This window comes from Rhinoraja longicauda, chromosome 11 (genome assembly GCF_053455715.1).
Source record: "Rhinoraja longicauda isolate Sanriku21f chromosome 11, sRhiLon1.1, whole genome shotgun sequence".
NCBI lineage: Eukaryota > Metazoa > Chordata > Chondrichthyes > Rajiformes > Arhynchobatidae > Rhinoraja > Rhinoraja longicauda.
Window position 1 is genome coordinate 584,166 of NC_135963.1, and position 19,325 is coordinate 603,490.

The following is a 19,325-nucleotide window of genomic DNA, read 5'->3' on the forward strand; positions in this document are numbered from 1 at the left end:
GGATTTCAGCATCTGCAGGATCCTTGATACCCCTTCAGGGGCGGGGCCACGCGTCCTGTCTGCCCTTCAGGGGCGGGATTTACGCGTGGTTGGGACTGACGCTGTGCGTCGCCCTTCGGGAGCGGGGCCACGTATAACATCACCCTGCAGGGGCGGAGTCACGCATGGCGTCACCCTGCAGGGGCGGGGACACGCGGTACGTCTGCCGTGTAGGGGCGGGGCCGCGCTCTACGCCTGCCGTTTAGGGGCGGGGCCACGCTCCACGTCTGCCCTGTAGGGGCGGGGCCACGTTCTACGTCTGCCCTGTAGGGGCGGGGCCACGTTCTACGTCTGCCGTGTAGGGGCGGGGTCGCTGTGGACTTCGCCCTTCGGGGGCGGGGCTTGGCGCTCAGATGACCTTCCTGGGCGGGGCTTGGGGGGCGGCGCGCATTCGGTTGGCGGCCGCGGGGAGACGCGGGGATGTGGCGGCGAGCGGAGGTAGGAACGGCCCCGGCCCCGGCCCCGGGACTTGCCTCGGCCGCCGGCACCCCCACTCCTCCTGTCCCTGTCCCCAGGATCTAGGGTGCACTGAGGGAGCGCCGCGCGGTGGGAGGGGTGGGGGGTGAGGGAGCGCCGCACTGTGGGGGGGGGGGGGGATAAGGGAGCGCCGCACTGTGGGGGAGGGGGGATGAGGGGGGATGAGGGAGCGCCGCACTGTGGGGGAGGGGGGATGAGGGGGGATGAGGGAGCGCCGCACTGTGGGGGGGGGGGATGAGGGAGCGCCGCGCGGTGGGAGGGGTGGGGGGTGAGGGAGCGCCGCACTGTGGGGGGGGGGGTGAGGGAGCGCCGCACTGTGGGGGGGGGGGTGAGGGAGCGCCGCACTGTGGGGGAGGGGGGATGAGGGGGGATGAGGGAGCGCCGCACTGTGGGGGGGGGGTGAGGGGGCGCCGCACTGTGGGGGGGGGGTGAGGGAGCGCCGCACTGTGGGGGGGGTGAGGGGGCGCCGCACTGTGGGGGGGGGGGTGAGGGAGCGCCGCACTGTGGGGGGGGGAGTGAGGGAGCGCCGCACTGTGGGGGGGGGATGAGGGAGCGCCGCACTGTGGGGGGGGGAGTGAGGGAGCGCCGCACTGGGGGGGGAGTGAGGGAGCGCCGCACTGTGGGGGGGGATGAGGGAGCGCCGCACTGTGGGGGGGGGGGAATAAGGGAGCGCCGCACTGTGGGGGAGGGGGGATGAGGGAGCGCCGCACTGTGGGGGGATAAGGGAGCGCCGCACTGTGGGGGGGGGGGGTGAGGGAGCGCCGCACTGTGGGGGGGGGGATAAGGGAGCGCTGCACTGTGGGGGGATAAGGGAGCGCCGCACTGTGGGGGGGGGGGAATGAGGGAGCGCCGCACTGTGGGGGAGGGGGGATGAGGGAGCGCCGCACTGTGGGGGGATAAGGGAGCGCCGCACTGTGAGGGGGGGGGAATGAGGGAGCGCCGCACTGTGGGGGAGGGGGGATGAGGGAGCGCCGCACTGTGGGGGGATAAGGGAGCGCCGCACTGTGGGGGGGGGGGTGAGGGAGCGCCGCACTGTGAGGGGGGGGGGAATGAGGGAGCGCCGCACTGTGGAGGAGGGGGGATGAGGGAGCGCCGCACTGTGAGGGGGGGGGGGGATGAGGGAGCACCGCACTGTGGGGGGGGATAAGGGAGCGCCGCACTGTGGAGGAGGGGGAATAAGGGAGCACCGCACTGTGGGGGGGGGATAAGGGAGCGCCGCACTGTGAGGGGGGGGGGGGATGAGGGAGCGCCGCACTGTGAGGGAGGGGGGATGAGGGAGCGCCGCACTTCTTCCCTGCTGTTATCAGACTACTGAACAGTCCTCCCACAAGCTAGGGTACAGTCTGATCTCCCAACCTACCACAATGTGGACCTTGGACTTTTTCTGCCACTGTAACACCATAACGATACAACACGATATTCTGCCCTTGGTATTTTTCTCTTGGCACTCACTACTACCTGTTGTACTGGTATATTACTCGTGTGTAGGAAAAAAACTGCAGATGCTGGTTTAATTGAAGGTAGTCACAAAATGCTGGAGTACCTCAGCATGTAGGAAAATAACTGCAGTCTGCAATCAGTCTGAAGAAGGGTCTCGACCCAAAACGTCACCCATTCCTTCTCTCCCGAGATGCTGCCTGAGCCGCTGAGTTACTCCAGCACTCTGTGTCTACCTATATTACTCATGTCTGACTGAATGTCACTCAAAGTATTTCACTGTATCTCATGACAATAATAAACAAATATCAGTACAGTAATTAGAACTATAATTATCTAAATTCACAATAATTTTACCTTTGACCTAAATGGTGGATAACAAATACTTTGAAAACACAGGACCTTTAAACACTCCACGAGTCTGCTTACAAACTGCTTACATGCCAGCGGATTAAATCATTCAGGCCAAAGTTCATAATGTAATGCCGTAACTGATCTTTAGTTCAGTTTATCATCATATCATATCATATATATACAGCCGGAAACAGGCCTTTTCGGCCATCCAAGTCCGTGCCGCCCAGTGATCCCCGCACATTAACACTATCCTACACCCACTAGGGACAATTTTCACATTTACCCAGCCAATTAACCTACATAGAGATACAGTGTGGAATCAGGCCTTTCGGCCCACTGAGTCTGTACTGACCAGCGATCCCCGCACACTAACAGTATCCTACACACACTTAGAACAATTTATAATTTTACTGAAGCTAATTAACACGCAAACCTGCACGTCTTTGGAGCCGTAGTCAGGATCGAACTCTGGTCTCTGGTGCTGTGAGGCAGCAACTCTACCGCCATGCCACCTAGAGTGCGTGTATTCTATCCTTGGGGTGGCTCAGTAACGCTGCAGGGAGCCTCACAGATCTGTGCTCAATCCCAGTCTCCAGCACAGTCTGTGTGGACTCTGCACGTTCTCTGTGGGGGGGATGCTCCGGTTTGCTCCCACAGCACAGGAACAGGCCCTTGTGTTCAAAGTGTCCGTGAACATGACCCCTAGGCAACCCTTCATCTGCCTGCACGTAATCCATATCCCTCCATTCCCTGCATATCCATGTGCCCCTATCCGAAAATCTCTTAATGTGCAGGGTCAGTGGGTTAATGGGCTCCATGGTAAATTGCCCCCAGTGTGTGGTTGGGGGGGGAGTTGATGGGAGTGTGGGGAGAGTGAGATGGGATCAGTGTCAATGGGTGGTTGATGGTCGGCACAGACTCAATGGGCTGAAGGACCTGGATCCACACTGTATAATTCTACGCTTGTTTTGAAGAGAGCAATCCCTCTTGAACCATTTCCGCCTCTTCTTAGCTCACGGTGGCCCAGCAACTTGTTCTCTCTCTCTCTCTCTCTCTCTCACACACACATATCCATTAGCTCAATTATTTTATTACTAAACTGCACTTCAGGGGCAATTTACAGCGGCCATTTAACCCACTGACGCGGCACTTCTCTGGGACGTGGGAGGTAACCGGAGCACCCGAGGGAAACGGGGAGAACATACAACCTCCACAAAGATAGACACAATGCTGGTCCCTTCTCGTCCCGAAACATCACCCATTCCTGCTCCCCAGCTATTTACGATATACATTAATGACTTAGACGAAGGGATTAAAAGTACCATTAGCAAATTTGCAGATGATACTAAGCTGGGGGGTAGTGTGAATTGTGAGGAAGATGCAATAAGGCTGCAGGGTGACTTGGACAGGTTGTGTGAGTGGGCGGATACATGGCAGATGCAGTTTAATGTAGATAAGTGTGAGGTTATTCACTTTGGAAGTAAGAATAGAAAGGCAGATTATTATCTGAATGGTGTCAAGTTAGGAGGAGGGGGAGTTCAACGAGATCTGGGTGTCCTAGTGCATCAGTCAATGAAAGGAAGCATGCAGGTACAGCAGGCAGTGAAGAAAGCCAATGGAATGTTGGCCTTCATAACAAGAGGAGTTGAGTATAGGAGCAAAGAGGTTCTTCTACAGTTGTACCGGGCCCTGGTGAGACCGCACCTGGAGTACTGTGTGCAGTTTTGGTCTCCAAATTTGAGGAAGGATATTCTTGCTATGGAGGGCGTGCAGCATAGGTTCACTAGGTTAATTCCCGGAATGGCGGGACTGTCGTATGTTGAAAGGCTGGAGCGATTGGGCTTGTATACACTGGAATTTAGAAGGATGAGGGGGGATCTTATTGAAACATATAAGATAATTAGGGGATTGGACACATTAGAGGCAGGAAACATGTTCCCAATGTTGGGGGAGTCCAGAACAAGGGGCCACAGTTTAAGAATAAGGGGTAGGCCATTTAGAACGGAGATGAGGAAGAACTTTTTCAGTCAGAGAGTGGTGAAGGTGTGGAATTCTCTGCCTCAGAAGGCAGTGGAGGCCAGTTCGTTGGATGCTTTCAAGAGAGAGCTGGATAGAGCTCTTAAGGATAGCGGAGTGAGGGGGTATGGGGAGAAGGCAGGAACAGGGTACTGATTGAGAGTGATCAGCCATGATCGCATTGAATGGCGGTGCTGGCTCGAAAGGCTGAATGGCCTACTCCTGCACCTATTGTCTATTGTCCAGAGATGCTGCCTGTCCCGCCGAGTGACTCCAGCATTTTGTGTCCATCTTCGGTGTAAACCAGCATCTGCAGTTCCTTCCTACACACCCAAACTCCACACACAGACAGTGCCGGAGGTCGGCATTAAACCAGCAGTGAACAGCTGCATCACCGAGTGACCCAGCACTGAAGCAGATGTTGCTTGCAGCTGCTTTATCATGCAGATGCCGAGCTACTGCAACTAAATCAGGGGAATGAATAGTGATGTCACAGGTAAATCCCATCAATTTATAATGTCTTTTTTGAAAAGCATTTTGTGTCTATCTTCAATTTAAACCAGCATCTGCAGTTCCTACACTGCATGCCATAAATCTATCAGTGGACTCGACTCCAATCCTCGACATCCCCACTCAGGGAGACAGGTTCTGACTCTCTGCCCTATCTGTGCCTCTCATCTATATACTAAAACTCTCGTTTGTTATCTTGTTTGTGACTGAACTTCAGCCAAAACGGTACACGATAGCGCCACAATTTTAGGGCCATCTTACTCACCGTCGTCACTTTAATGGTAAAAATGGTAGTTTTATTGAAATTGGTGTTATATTTTTCAAGTTATTCACATTTTCAAGTTTAAATCTATCCTAGGGAGGTGGGTGGAGGATAAGAGGGATGGTGTTGGAGGGGAGGGGCACAGGAAAGGGGGAGAGGGGGAGAGGGGAGGGTGGAATGGGGGAGGAGAGGGTGCTGCGCCAATGCAGGAGAGGTTTGGGCCCAACTGGTCCACTTGGTCTAGTAAAGTTATAAACTTCTACCAAGTCTCCCTGTGACATCCGGCGTCAGATGTGCTGAGCTTGCAGGGGCTGGTCAGTGTGAGTGTTGTGTGTGGGGTGTGAGTGTTGTCTGTGGGGTGTAACCGGGCCTGTGTTTTGTGTTGAAGCGTGTGCTGTGGGGTCGTTTCTCGCTGGCGTTCCGAGCCCAGTCCACCAGTAGCCGGGCATCAGCCGCCGCATCACCGCAAGGATTTGGTTTCGGTAAGTCGTTCCCCCACTAGTTTACGGTCAGCCCCGTCACTCTATACGGACTTTGTGCAGGCGACAACATAAAACATTTATTTCGAGAGGACTAGAATATAACAACAAGGATGCATGGCTATCCAGTCAGCAGAAAGACAATACATGATTACAATCGAGCCATTAACAGTGTATAGATACATGATCAGGGAATAACGCTTAGTGCAAGGTAAAACCCGTAAAGTCTGATCAAAGATAGTCTGAGAGTCACCAATGAGGTAGATAGTAGTTCAGGACCGCTCTCTGGTTGTGGTGGGATGGTTCAGTTGCCTGATAACAGCCGGGAAGAAACTCCCTGAATGTGGAGGTGTGCGTTTTCACACTTCTATACCCTTTACCCGAGAGGAAAGAATGCCAGAGTGCGACTGGTCCTTGATTATGCTGCTGGCCTTGCCGAGGCATCAAGAGGTATAAATGGAGGCACTAGTCAGGCCGCATTTGGAGTATTGTGAGCAGTTTTGGGCCCCATATCTGAGGAAGGATGTGCTGGCCCTGGAGAGGGTCCAGAGGAGGTTTACAAGAACGATCCCAGCGTTGATTGGGGTAACACATAATGAGCGTTTGACGGCACTGGGTCTTTAGGGAGTTTAGAAGAATGGTGGGGGGGGGGGGGGGGACCTCATCAAAATGTACAGAATAGTGAAAGACCAGGATAGAGTGGATGTGGAGTAGATTTGATGGGCCGAATGGTGGAGTAGATTTGATGGGTCGAATGGCCTAATTCTGCTCCTATGAAAGAACAGCAAGACCTGGCAGTCGATGAGAGCAGGGACAGGGATGTGCTGGCCCTTTGGCCCACCTTGTCCATGCCGTACTGGGATAGTCTTATTTGACTCAAATTCCTCCAAAACCTTCCTAGCAATGGTTCAATGGCATTTTATTGTCACGTGCACCAAGATACTGTAACATTTGTTTTTCTGCATACAATTCAGTGAAATCTTATACCAGAGAATAATCACGTTTAGGTACAAGAGTGTAAGAACAGTAGACTATACTGTGGCTGCACACTAGACTTTGATATACAGCAACATTATATCTGCTTCTATAGCTTCCTCTGGCAGCTCATTCCAGGTGCACACTGCACTCTGAGTGGAAAAGGTTGCCCTGAGGCCCCTCTTTAATCTCTTCCCCATCACTTTAAGCCGATGCCTAAGCTAGTTTTAGAATCCTCTGCCCTGGGAAAAGCGTGTGCAGGAGTGCACCGTATCTACTCCCATCCCTTAGGCCACCTCTGTATCACCACTGTAACACCACTGTATCACCTCTGTAACACCACTGTATCACCTCTGCAACACCACTGTATCACCTCTGCAACACCACTGTATCACCTCTGTAACACCACTATATCATCTCTGCAACACCACTGTATCATCTCTAACAAGTGGCACGATGGCGCAGCGGGTAGAGCTGCTGTCTCAGAGCACCAGAGCCCCGGATTCATAGAAACATAGAAAATAGGTGCAGGAGGAGGCCATTTGGCCCTTTGATCCAGCACCACCATTCATTGTGATCATGGCTGATGATCCACAATCAGTAACCCGTGCCTGCCTTCTCCCCATATCCCTTGATTCCACTAGCCCCTAGAGCTCTATCTAACTCTCTTTTAAATTCATCCAGTGATTTGGCCTCCACTGCCCTCTGTGGCAGAGAATTCCACAAATTCACAAATCTCTGGGTGAAAACGTTTTTTCACGTCTCAGTTTTAAATGGCCTCCCCTTTTTTCTTAGACTGTGGCCCCTGGTTCTGGTTCCGTCCCGACCAAGGGTGCTGTCTGTACGAGTTTGTACCTTCTCCCCGTGAGCTGCTGGATTCGCCCGGGAGCTCCGGTTCCCACCCACATTCCAAAGTCGTACAGGTTTGTATGTTAATTGGCTTTGGTGAAATTGTAAAGTGTCCCTCGTGTGCGTAGGATAGTGTGGTGATCTGCGCAGCGGGTAGAGTTGCTGCCCCTCAGCGCCAGAGAACTGGGATCAATCCTGACCTTGGGTGCTGTCTGTGCGGAGTTTTTATGTTCAAACTTGAGGGAAAGCAGGAAAACGTGCAGACTCCACACAGACAGTGCCGGAGGTCGGGACCAAAGCCGGATCTCTGGGGCTGTGAGGCAGCGGCTCTACCCGCTGCACCGCCATGCTGGCCTCTTGCACAGTTAACGGTCAAATGTTCAATGGAGCAGAGAGCGGCGTGTTTATTGTTAGCTGCAGCCCGGATGGATCCTGTTGTGGTGGATGATAACCATCATTGAAGTTTACCTGTGTAGGAAGGAACTGCAGGTGTTGGTTTACACTGAAGATAGACTCAAAATGCTGGAGTAACTCAGCGGGCAGGCAGCATCTCTGGAGAAAGAGAAAACGAGACGGGTCTCAATCCGAAACGTCACCCAATCCTTCTCTCCAGAGATGCTGCCTGTCCCGCTGAGTTACTCCAGTATTTTGTGTCTATCATTGAAGTTTAGTTCACTGTCACGTGTACCGATGTACAGTGAAGAGCTTTTGTTGTGCATTATCTGGTCTGTGGAAAGACGAGACGTGATTGAGCAGTGCAGGGTGTGTGGATGAAGCTGGCGTTCTCGTTGACGTTGGCCATGTGTAAAGACCACTCACCACTTGTTTTTCCCCCGCACGTTACAGAGCTCTCGGCGCAACAGCAGGAGTTCCAGGCGACGGCACGGAAGTTTACCCGAGAGGAGGTGGTTCCTGCCGCGGCAGAATATGACCGGAGCGGAGAGGTCAGTGGTCGTAAGGTCAGACGGATGTGGACCAAACGTGGGCAGGTGGGACTAGTGTAGCTGGGGCATGTTGGTCGGTGTGGGTAGGTGGGACTAGTGTAGCTGGGGCATGTTGGTCGGTGTGGGCAGGTGGGACTAGTGTAGCTGGGGCATGTTGGTCGGTGTGGGCAGGTGGGACTAGTGTAGCTGGGGCATGTTGGTCGGTGTGGGCAGGTGGGACTAGTGTAGCTGGGGCATGTTGGTCGGTGTGGGCAGGTGGGACTAGTGTAGCTGGGGCATGTTGGCCGGTGTGGGCAGGTGGGACTAGTGTAGATGGGGCATGTTAGTCGGTGTGGGTAGGTGGGACTAGTGTAGATGGGGCATGTTGGTCGGTGTGGGCAGGTGGGACTAGTGTAGATGGGGCATGTTGGTCGGTGTGGGCAGGTGGGACTAGTGTAGATGGGGCATGTTGGTCGATGTGGGCAGGTGGGACTAGTGTAGATGGGGCATGTTGGTCGGTGTGGGCAGGTGGGACTAGTGTAGATGGGGCATGTTGGTCGGTGTGGGTAGGTGGGACTAGTGTAGATGGGGCATGTTGGTCGGTGTGGGCAGGTGGGACTAGTGTAGATGGGGCATGTTGGTCGGTGTGGGCAGGTGGGACTAGTGCAGATGGGGCATGTTGGTCGGTGTGGGCAGGTGGGACTAGTGTAGATGGGGCATGTTGGTCGGTGTGGGCAGGTGGGACTAGTGTAGATGGGGCATGTTGGTCGGTGTGGGCAGGTGGGACTAGTGTAGATGGGGCATGTTGGTCGGTGTGGGCAGGTGGGACTAGTGTAGATGGGGCATGTTGGTCGGTGTGGGCAGATGGGACTAGTGTAGATGGGGCATGTTGGTCGGTGTGGGCAGGTGGGACTAGTGTAGATGGGGCATGTTGGCTGGTGTGGGCAGGTGGGACTAGTGTAGATGGGGCATGTTGGCCGGTGTGGGCAGGTGGGACTAGTGTAGATGGGGCATGTTGGTCGGTGTGGGCAGGTGGGACTAGTGTAGATGGGGCATGTTGGTCGGTGTGGGACTAGTGTAGATGGGGCATGTTGGTCGGTGGGCAGGTGGGACTAGTGTGGATGGGGCATGTTGGTCGGTGTGGGCAGGTGGGACTAGTGTAGATGGGACATGTTGGTCGGTGTGGGCAGGTGGGACTAGTGTAGATGGGGCATGTTGGTCGGTGTGGGCAGGTGGGACTAGTGTAGATGGGGCATGTTGGTCGGTGTGGGACTAGTGTAGATGGGGCATGTTGGTCGGTGTGGGCAGGTGGGACTAGTGTGGATGGGGCATGTTGGTCGGTGTGGGCAGGTGGGACTAGTGTAGATGGGACATGTTGGTCGGTGTGGGCAGGTGGGACTAGTGTAGATGGGGCATGTTGGCCGGTGTGGGCAAGTACACAAAAGAGTCGCCACAAGGCACTAACATAGTTACAAAAACTATTCATCCCTTCTGAGCGGCACGGTGGCGCAGCGGTAGAGCTGCTGTCTCACAGCGCCAGAGACCTGGGTTCCATCCCGACTACGGGTGCTGTCTGTACAGAGCTTGTATGTTTTCCCCGTGACTGCGTGGGTTTTCTCCGAGATCTTTGGTTTCCTCCCACACTCCAAAGACGTGCAGATTTGTAGGTTAATTGGCTTGGTATAAAATGCAAAATTATCCCTGGTGTGTGTCGGGTAGTGTTAGTGTGTGGGGAGGATTCGGTGGGCAGAAGGGCCAGTTTCTGTGCTGAATCTCTAGACTAAGCTAAAGTAAACGTCTTTGTCTCCCTTTGTCCTGGCGACTTGGCCCGGCCCCCCCCCGCCCCCCCTCCCCCCCCAGTCTGCCCCCACGCACGTCCACATGTCCACCTTGGTCGGACCTCGTCCTCAGGGATTGGTCCTCGGCCCGACTCCATCCGGGACTGCGACCCATCTTAGTCTGCGTTGATGAGCGTTCCTGGAGATTGCATCAACGTGCTGGGCCCAGGCCAGATCTGGTGAAAAATGTTTCCCAGGAGCTGTTGACTTTCTCAGCGGGTGGATATTTGACCTGGCACATTGAAATGGGCACGGCACGGCTCACAGAGGTACAGTGGAAAACAGTGGCATGTGTAGTTGGCAGATAATCCCTTAGCTTGTTAGGCAGAGCTCTAGGGGCTAGCGGAGTCAAGGGAAATGGGGAGAAGGCAGGCACGGGTTACTGATTATGGATTTAAATTTTTTTTTTTAGAGATACAGCACGGAATCAGGCCCTTCGGCCCACCGAGTCCCTGCCGCCCAGCGATCCCCGCACACTAACACTATCCTACACACACTAGGGACAATTTTTACATTTACCCAGTCAATTAACCTACATACCTGTACGTCTTTGGAGTGGATGATCAGCCATGATCACAATGAATGGCGGTGCTGGTTCAATGGGCCAAACAGCCTCCTCCTGCACCTATTTTCAATGTTTCTATGCTACACCCTCGAAATCTTGGGTCATTAATTCTGCGATGGAAGGTGAATTATTCATGTTAAAGGATAATGAAATCTGGTGACGATGTGTTGCTGCTGTGTTAACGATGCCTTTCCTTCTCTTCAGTATCCCGTTCCGCTTATCAAGAGAGCCTGGGAGCTGGGCCTGATGAACGGCCACATTCCAGAGAGTTGCGGTAAGCAGTGGCACGAGGAGGGCAAGTCCTGTAACACCTGGCAAGCCGCTGGGGATGGAATGCCCAATACTACCGTTGTTTTCTGAACAAGGAGTTTTAAATTTAGTTTCATTTAGAGATACAGCGCGGGAACAGGCCCTTCGGCCCACCAATTCCGTGCTGACCAGCGATCCCTGCACGCTTACACTATCCTACACACACTAGGGACAATTTGCAATTATAGGGCGGCACGGTAGCGCAGCGGTAGAGTTGCTGCTTTACAGCGAATGCAGCGCCGGAGACTCAGGATCGATCCTGACTACGGGTGCTGCACTGTAAGGAGTTTGTACGTTCTCCCCGTGACCTGCGTGGGTTTTCTCCGAGATCTTCGGTTTCCTCCCACACTCCAAAGACGTACAGGTATGTAGGTTAATTGGCTGGGTAAATGTAAAAATTGTCCCTAGTGGGTGTAGGATAGTGTTAATGTACGGGGATCACTGGGCGGCACGGACTTGGAGGGCCGAAAAGGCCTGTTTCCGGCTGTATATATATGATATGATATACCAAGTCAATTAACCTACAAACCTCTACGCCTTTGGAGTGTGGGAGGAAACTGGAGCACCCGGAGAAAACCCACGCAGGTCACGGGGAGAACGTACAAACTCCGTACAGACAGCACCCGTAGTCGGGGTGGAACCCGGGTCTCTGGCGCTGTGAGGCAGCAGCTCTACCCGCTGCACCACCGTGCCCTATTGCTGATGTAACATGCAAAAAAGTCAAGGGTACTGAATTGTTAGATGTGTTGGCAACAGAACAAAGAAAGTCTTACTCTCTGCAGCTTAGCAGGTCCATTAACACAATAACGTAACAAATATATATACAATAATCAATAATACAATAAATTAATAACAATAATACTAGGTAACCATATCAGTGCAAAATCAAAGTGTATAATGCAATGAGAGGTTGGGGCAGGCTGGGTCTCTATTCCATGGAGCGCAGGAGGATGAGGGGTGATCTTATAGAGGTGTACAAAATCATGAGAGGAATAGATCGGGAAGATGCACAGAGTCTCCTGCCCAGAGTAGGGGAATCGAGGACCAGAGGACACAGGTTCAAGGTGAAGGGGAAAAGATTTAATAGGAATCTGAGGGGTAACTTTTTCACACAAGAGGGTGGTGGGTGTATGGAACGAGCTGCCAGAGGAGGTAGTTGAGGCTGGGACTAGCCCATCATTTAAGAAACAGTTACACGGGTACATGGATAGGACAGGTTTGGAGGGATAAGGGCCAAGTGCAGGCAGGTGGGACTAGTGTAGCTGGGACATGTTGGCTGGTGTGGGCAAGTTGGGCCGAAGGGCCTGTTTCCACACTGTATCACTCTATGACCAAAGTTTAGTTTATTATTGTCACGTGTACTGCAGTGGAATGAAAAGCTTTTCTTAGCGTGCTATCCAGTCCAAGAAAAGACTATACATAAATACTGCCGTCCACAATGTACAGATACAGGAGAAAGACACAGTCCACAGACTTTCATCTCTGAAGGCAATAATTCGTTCCCAGATAGAGTGGCAGAGTGACTAATGCTATATTCCTTATCTCATAACAGGCAACACTATAAAACGTTTGTGATTGATGTCATGTTTCTTGACAGATCTTGTAGAAATGTAAAGGAAGGAACTGCAGATGCTGGTTTACACCGAAGATAGATACAAAATGCTGGAGTATCTCAGCGGGCCAGGCAGCATCTCTGGAGAGAAGGATTGGGTGGCGTTTTGGGTCGAGCCCCTTCTTCAGGCTGAGTCTCAACTTGAAACGTCACCCACTCCTTCTCTCCATAGTTTCTCCAGCATTTTGTGTCTCTTTTGTCAAAATGTAATCCGCTTGTTCATTTCTTTCCCTTGTGGAACGTTGCTGATGAATCGGCTTCTGTTGATGTCGAGTTCGACTTCGCGTTCGCAGTCAGTTTTCCCATATAAGGTTCTAACATGCTATTGTTCAAGGTTTAGTCAGCGTCTGTTTATTGTTTATGTTCTTTATACATTGTGTTTTTCTCCTCTGAAGACGAGCTGGAACATTCTGCGGTTTGGGCTACTGATTACTACTAGCTTTAGCAAGCAGCATTTTTGTGATTACGTAGCCTCAAGCAGGTGTGTGAGAAAGAGAGAGCCTCAAGCATGTGCTTTAACCTAGCACACAATGCTGCAAAGCCCATGCGGAGTCTAGTGGCTGAAGCAAAGAAAAAGGACAGATCTCCACATTCCCCCCTTTTATCATTCTATGATAACTATAAAGGTATAAATCAAACGGAAGGCTCATTAGAGGCGAGCTTATAGAGTCATCAGAGTATTGGCAAGTGGAGTACCAAAGGCAGCGCGAACCTGTGAATGAGCAAAACGCAAAGCTTTAGTTAAGGCAATAATATAAGTGGTCATTTCGTCAGTCATATGGTGGAAATGCACCGGCGCCGGAGGAGCATCATTCCAAGGAGTGCGGAGAGGCCGCCCATAAACGATCTCCGCAGGCGAGAGGGCAGTCCCACCTGCGGGAGTAGTGCGAATCTGAAAAAGAGCTACAGGCAACAGTTTTAGCCAAGAAGAACCAGTTTGTTAAATTAGTTTAGCGAGTTTGGTTTTTAAAGTTTGATTAGCTCGTTCGACTGGGCCAGCAGCTTGTGGCCGGTACACGCAGTGTAGTTGCTGATGTACGCCCAGCTGGGCGCACATTTCCTTGTTAACCGCTGCAATGAAATGCGGACCATTATCAGAACTGAGGCGAGCAGGAATGCCAAAACGAGGAATGATTTCCTTAAGTAACACTTTAACCACCGTGGAGGCTTTGTTATCAGAAGTCGGATAAGCCTCGATCCATTTACTAAAGACATCGATAATAACAAGTACATATTTATAACTTTGACACCGCGGAAGTTCAATGTAATCCATCTATAGGGTCTCAAAGGGACCCTCGGGCAGAGGGGTCTTGCCCGGGGAACACGGGGCCCCTTGACCCGTGTTATGGCGGAGACACACAAGGCACCGTGCACTCACACGGGATGCCAATTCTTGGAGCCGAGGGTGCCACCAGGTGTTAAGAAGCAACAAACTCGTTGCTTGTACCCCGCAGTGAGTGGCCAGATGGATACATTCAACCACCCATAGGGCTATTGTATCAGTCATACAGGTCTGACCCACAGGTGTGGTCCATAGCCCCGTCACTTCATCAATTCTACAGCCAGAATTGACCCATAAAGCCTTATCTACATCAGGAGTGTCCTCCTGTAACCGAAGTACTTCTTGGATGGTTGGCATAGGTGTTTCAGAGGTTGACCGTCCCTTGGGGGGGGGTTAGTGGTCAGTCTCATCATTTTTGACACAACATTAGTCCTACTTCGTGCAGCTTGTTTGGCTGCGAGGTCGACGGGGGATGTGCCAGAGGTATGGGCAGAGCATTTAATGACAGCGATACTTAGGGGCAATTGAATGGCTAAGAGGAGGGTAGAAACGAGGGCTTGATTAGAAATAGGAGTGCCTGAGGAGGTGAGGAATCCCCGATTCTTCCAAAGTTGGCCAAAATCGTGCACCACGCCGAAAGCGTATCGAGAGTCTGTATATATGTTAACGCTTAATCCCTCCCCCATAATACAAGCCCGAATCAGGGCATAAAGCTCGGCCTTTTGGGCAGACACAGGTAGATCAAAAGCCCCAGATTCTAAAAGCGATTATTGTCAGTAACTACTGCCTAGCCAGAGAGATGCTGACCACGCTCATCCAGGGAGGAACTGCCATCAGTGTACATGACCAGGTCAGGATTGAGGAGCGGTGCGTCGGAGAGATCAGCCCACGGGCTAGTGTCTTCTTGGATCAACTGGAGACAATCATGGTCAGAGGTTACTTGATCGAGAGGTGGATGATCGAGAAATGTAGCGGGATTGATGTTAGAGCAATATTTAAATGTCAACTGGGGGTTATTTAACAGAAAGATCTCATAACGGTTTTGTCGTGCTGAAGTCAGATGTTGGGTCTGTAATTGACCGAGTAAGGTGGTAACCGAATGGCAACTATAAACGGTAATGTCTTGCTGAAGTGTGATGTTGGCTGCAGACTGGAGGCTATTGTAGATGGCGGTAAGGATCTGAGTACATCGCGGGTAGCCCAAAGTGACAGGGTCCAGTTTGGAGGAATATCAATGGGTTTTCTGAGGACCCCATGACGGGCGTTAATGATGGCATCTTCTCTTATGTTTGGGGCATTACCGACAGCATTTGCCATAGCCGCATGATCCTGATGCCCCCCTATTATCTCGACAAACTTCAGCCATTCCTTTCGATTCAGGACCTGTCTGACCAGGGACCATAAATCTCTGCTATCAGCCTGATACACCGATATTGTAGTACGTAGCCAGTCGCAGAATGCCTGGGGGGATTGTTTTCTGTCCGTATTGGGTGCTGCTGCACCTCCACCGGGCGGAAATACCCCGGCTCTTGGATTGGGCACATGACGTACAGGGAGTTGCCGATTAGTATTTTCCTCATCACTAGACCCAGGCGAGTCTGTGTCCGTATTCCCCTTATGAGAGGGGCTCCCTGATCTGGGACGTATCGATCGTTTAGCCTGGACGTGCTGCGGGAGTGCGGTGTTCAAATCTGCGGTCGTTTTCAGATGATCTTTACTCCTTGTCCCCTCACATGGTCCTCGGTGAAAAGTCACCACATCTGTATAGCCAGGTGGAGGGGGGCGATCAGCGGTAGGGTATATGGCTGCGGGAGTAGGGGGTGCACTGGGGCTCTGAGCCAGGTCCTGAGTTCCTGATTGGAAGCCTCTACTACTCAGGCTGGGATCGGGAAGCCCGCCACCTGTTGGGTGTCTCAAAACAGGAGGGGGTGTTTGGCTACTAAGGGTGAGATACAATAGACCCTCGTCCCATATGGAGTCGTCATCCCCCCCAAACCTATGCCAGCCATTGAATTGCGCAATTCTTTTGATTGTACATCTTTAGTTTGTTTAGTTACGGCCGCCCGCTTCCGTTTTTCTTCTCCCACCTCCTTTTTAAAAATGTCAACAGTTTTAGGGCTTCCTTCGTCTGCCAACTTAATGCCCAATTTGACAACGTTGTCCTGCCAACTAGATAAAATCTCCTTATCCATCTTTTCTTGGCAAAACTCCCGCCACTTCTGGATCAGAAGTTTTGCTTCCTTACTGCGGTTTCGGGTCCAGATAAGCTCCTGGGCTTTTTTGACAGTCTCCAGGTCATCTGACCCCCTTAATGGCCACACAGTAGGTCCTAGTTTCTTATTAAGGGCCCCCAATAATAGTCGGAATTGTTTAGCATATTCCGAGGGGTTATCACATAAAAGGTTAAGAGGGGACCTGTCGTCCGAGGTGGTGTCTATTACGTTCCCCATTTGTATTTTATATATGTTTTTCTTATCAACAAAAGGAGTTGTATATTCCCTGAGTTTCCTCTCGTGCCTTGGCAGCCCACTTCAGGGTCCTGACCTTCGCTTGGGGGATTTCCCTTCTTAACAACCGGTCTAAGGCTGGGTGTTAGGCAAAGAAGTACTCCCTTGTCCGATATACAACTCTTTAATTTTAACTCTTTACATACAACACATACAACACACTTATGCTCTATAATTTACCCGAGGATCATTATTGGTTGAGTCTTATTATACCTTTTGTTCTATGTCCCCTAGTGAGACACGGTACACCTTATTAGCTGCTAACGCGTTAGACCTTTTTAATCTTTAGAGGATTGAAACCTCAGGGCCTTTAACCCTCGTTTACCGTTTAGACTCAACGATCCTTCCTAAAAACCCTTACCCACCTGTCCGTCCAACTGACCCCCGAGATTCCGTCACGCAGATTAACACATCAGCGGTGATCGGCGGGTCATAGAGGAGTCACAAAGACGGGGAAAATAGAGTGGCCAAATAAGATACTCACTCAACTGGCCAATTCCACCGTTCTTTGATCCTCGTGCCCTCGAGTCTCAGCCACTATGTATTGATCTTTGTTGTGGAATCCCACCGCTGCCACCAAATGTCGAGTTCGACTTCGCGTTCGCAGTCAGTTTTCCCATATCAGGTTCTAACATGCTATTGTTCAAGGTTTAGTCGGCGTCTGTTTATTGTTTATGTTCTTTATACATTGTGTTTTTCTCCTCTGAAACATTCTGCGGTTTGGGCTACTGATTACTACTAGCTTTAGCATGCAGCATTTTTGTGATTACGTAGCCTCAAGCAGGTATGTGAGAAAGAGAGAGCCTCAAGCATGTGCTTTAACCTAGCACACAATGCTGCAAAGCCCATGCGGAGTCTAGTGGCTGAAGCAAAGAAAAAGGACAGATCTCCACATTGACCGCATTGACTCCCCTTGCCTCGTGACTTTGGCTCCGAGTGTTCTGAGGATCTGAGGTTGATGCTTTGCTCTTGCAGGTGGAATGGGACTGGGTGTGTTTGACTCCTGCCTCATCTCTGAAGAACTGGCTTACGGGTGTACCGGTATTCAGACTGCAATCGAAACCAACTCACTAGGGGTAGGTGTCAACCCTTCTACAACTTCAGGTCATAAGGGATAGGAGCTGAAATAGGCCATTCCACCCATAAACTCTACTCCGCCATTCACTCATGGCTGATCTATCTTTTCCCCCTAACCCCATTCTCCTGCCTTCTCCCCATAACCCCTGACACCCGCACTAATCAAGAATCTGTCTATCTCTGCCGTAAATATATCCACTGACTTGTGGCCTCCACAGCCTTCAGTGACAATGAATTCCACAGATTCACCACCCTCTAACTAACGAAATTCCTCCTCATCTCAAGAGATGTATTCAAGAGAGAGTTAGATTTAGCTCTTAGGGCTAACGGAATCAAGGGATATGGGGAGAAAGAAGGAACGGGGTCCTGATTTAGCCATGATCATATTGAAAAGTGGTGCTGGCTTGAAGGGCCAAATGGCCTACTCCTGCACCTATGTTTTCTATCTTTCTATGTTTCTCCTTCCTAAAGGAAGGTGCTTTATTTCTGAGGCTGTGCCCTCTGGTCTGAGCCTCCCCCGCCCTGTAACCTGGAGCCTGTCTTGTCTGCAGCAAATGCCGGTGGTCCTGGCGGGCAACGAACAACAACAGAAGAAGTACCTGGGCCGCATGACGGAGGCACCGCTGATGTGTGTGAGTTCACCACGAGAGCACGCAACCGTCACGTGTACACGGAACACTAGATCCCCACTGACTGCAGCGTAACATGCCCATCAGCCCCACAGCACACAGATAAATATACAGTCGTGGTCAGTTACTGCAGGTGACCATAACAGCGCAAACGTCCGTAGTGCAACCAAAGGGCGCTAGGATGGGCGGCACGGTGGCGCAGCGGGTAGAGCTGCCGCCTTACAGTGAATGCAGCGCCGGAGACCCGGGTTCCATCCCCACTACGGGTGCTGTCTGTACGGAGATTGTACGTTCTCCCCGTGACCAGCGTGGGTTTTCTCCAAGATCTTCGGTTTCCTCCCACACTCCAAAGACGTGTAGGTTTGTAGGTTAATTGGCTTGGTAAAAAATTGTCCCTAGTGGTGTAGGATAGTGTTAGTGTGCTGGTCAGCGCGGACCTGGTGGGCTGTGTTGTATCTCTAAACTAAACTAAACAAAGACACAGTCCATGGAAGATCACAGTTGCTGAGGTTTGGGCTGTGCAGTGTTCAACAGCTTATTCGCTGCTGGGATCAAGCTGTTCCTGAACCTGGAGGTTAAGGTTTATTATAATCACGTACTGAGGTGCGGTGAAAAGCTTTGTTTTGCATGCTATTCGATCAGATCAGATAAATAAATTAGTCAAACTCTAGTACAACAGGTAGAGCAAAGGAGAAGATACAGAGTGCAGAATATAGTTCTCAGCATTGTAGCGCATCAGTTCCACAGTCAAAGTCCAATGTCCGCAATAGGGTAGAGGTGAATCGGACAGTACCCCAGCTTATGGAAGGACCGTTCAGAAGCCTGAAAACAGTGGGTAAGAAGCTGTTCTTGAACCTAGAGGTCACGGTTTTCAGGCTCCTGTACCTTCCTCCCGATGGTAGCAGCGAGATGAGAGTGTGGCCAGGGTGGTGTGGGTCAGTGAGAGTGTGGCCAGGGTGGTGTGGGTCAATAAGAGTGTGGCCAGGGTGGTGTGGGTCAGTGAGAGTGGCCAGGGTGGTGTGGGTCAGTGAGAGTGTGGCCAGGGTGGTGTGGGTCTCTGATGATGACGGCTGCCTTTTTTGGGCAGCATCTCCTGTAGATCCTTTCGATGGTGGGGGGGTCAGTAATGTGTGATGGACCTTCGATGGTGGGGGGTCAGTACGTGTAATGGAGACTCCTTTAGTC

General features: G+C 51.8%; 1 protein-coding gene across 2 annotated transcripts in view; it reads left to right on the plus strand.

Moving 5' to 3' along the window:
- Positions 1-415: 415 nt before the first annotated feature.
- acadm (acyl-CoA dehydrogenase medium chain) overlaps positions 416-19,325 on the plus strand; it is a 29,706-nt gene continuing 10,796 nt past the window's right edge. For both annotated transcript variants that reach the window (XM_078407870.1, XM_078407871.1), the window contains exons 1-6: positions 416-477; positions 5,484-5,577; positions 8,245-8,342; positions 10,929-10,998; positions 17,410-17,510; positions 18,063-18,143. In XM_078407870.1, the coding sequence (XP_078263996.1) occupies positions 460-477; positions 5,484-5,577; positions 8,245-8,342; positions 10,929-10,998; positions 17,410-17,510; positions 18,063-18,143 (462 nt within the window). In that variant the 5' untranslated portion in view covers positions 416-459. The remainder of the gene's footprint in view (positions 478-5,483; positions 5,578-8,244; positions 8,343-10,928; positions 10,999-17,409; positions 17,511-18,062; positions 18,144-19,325) is intronic.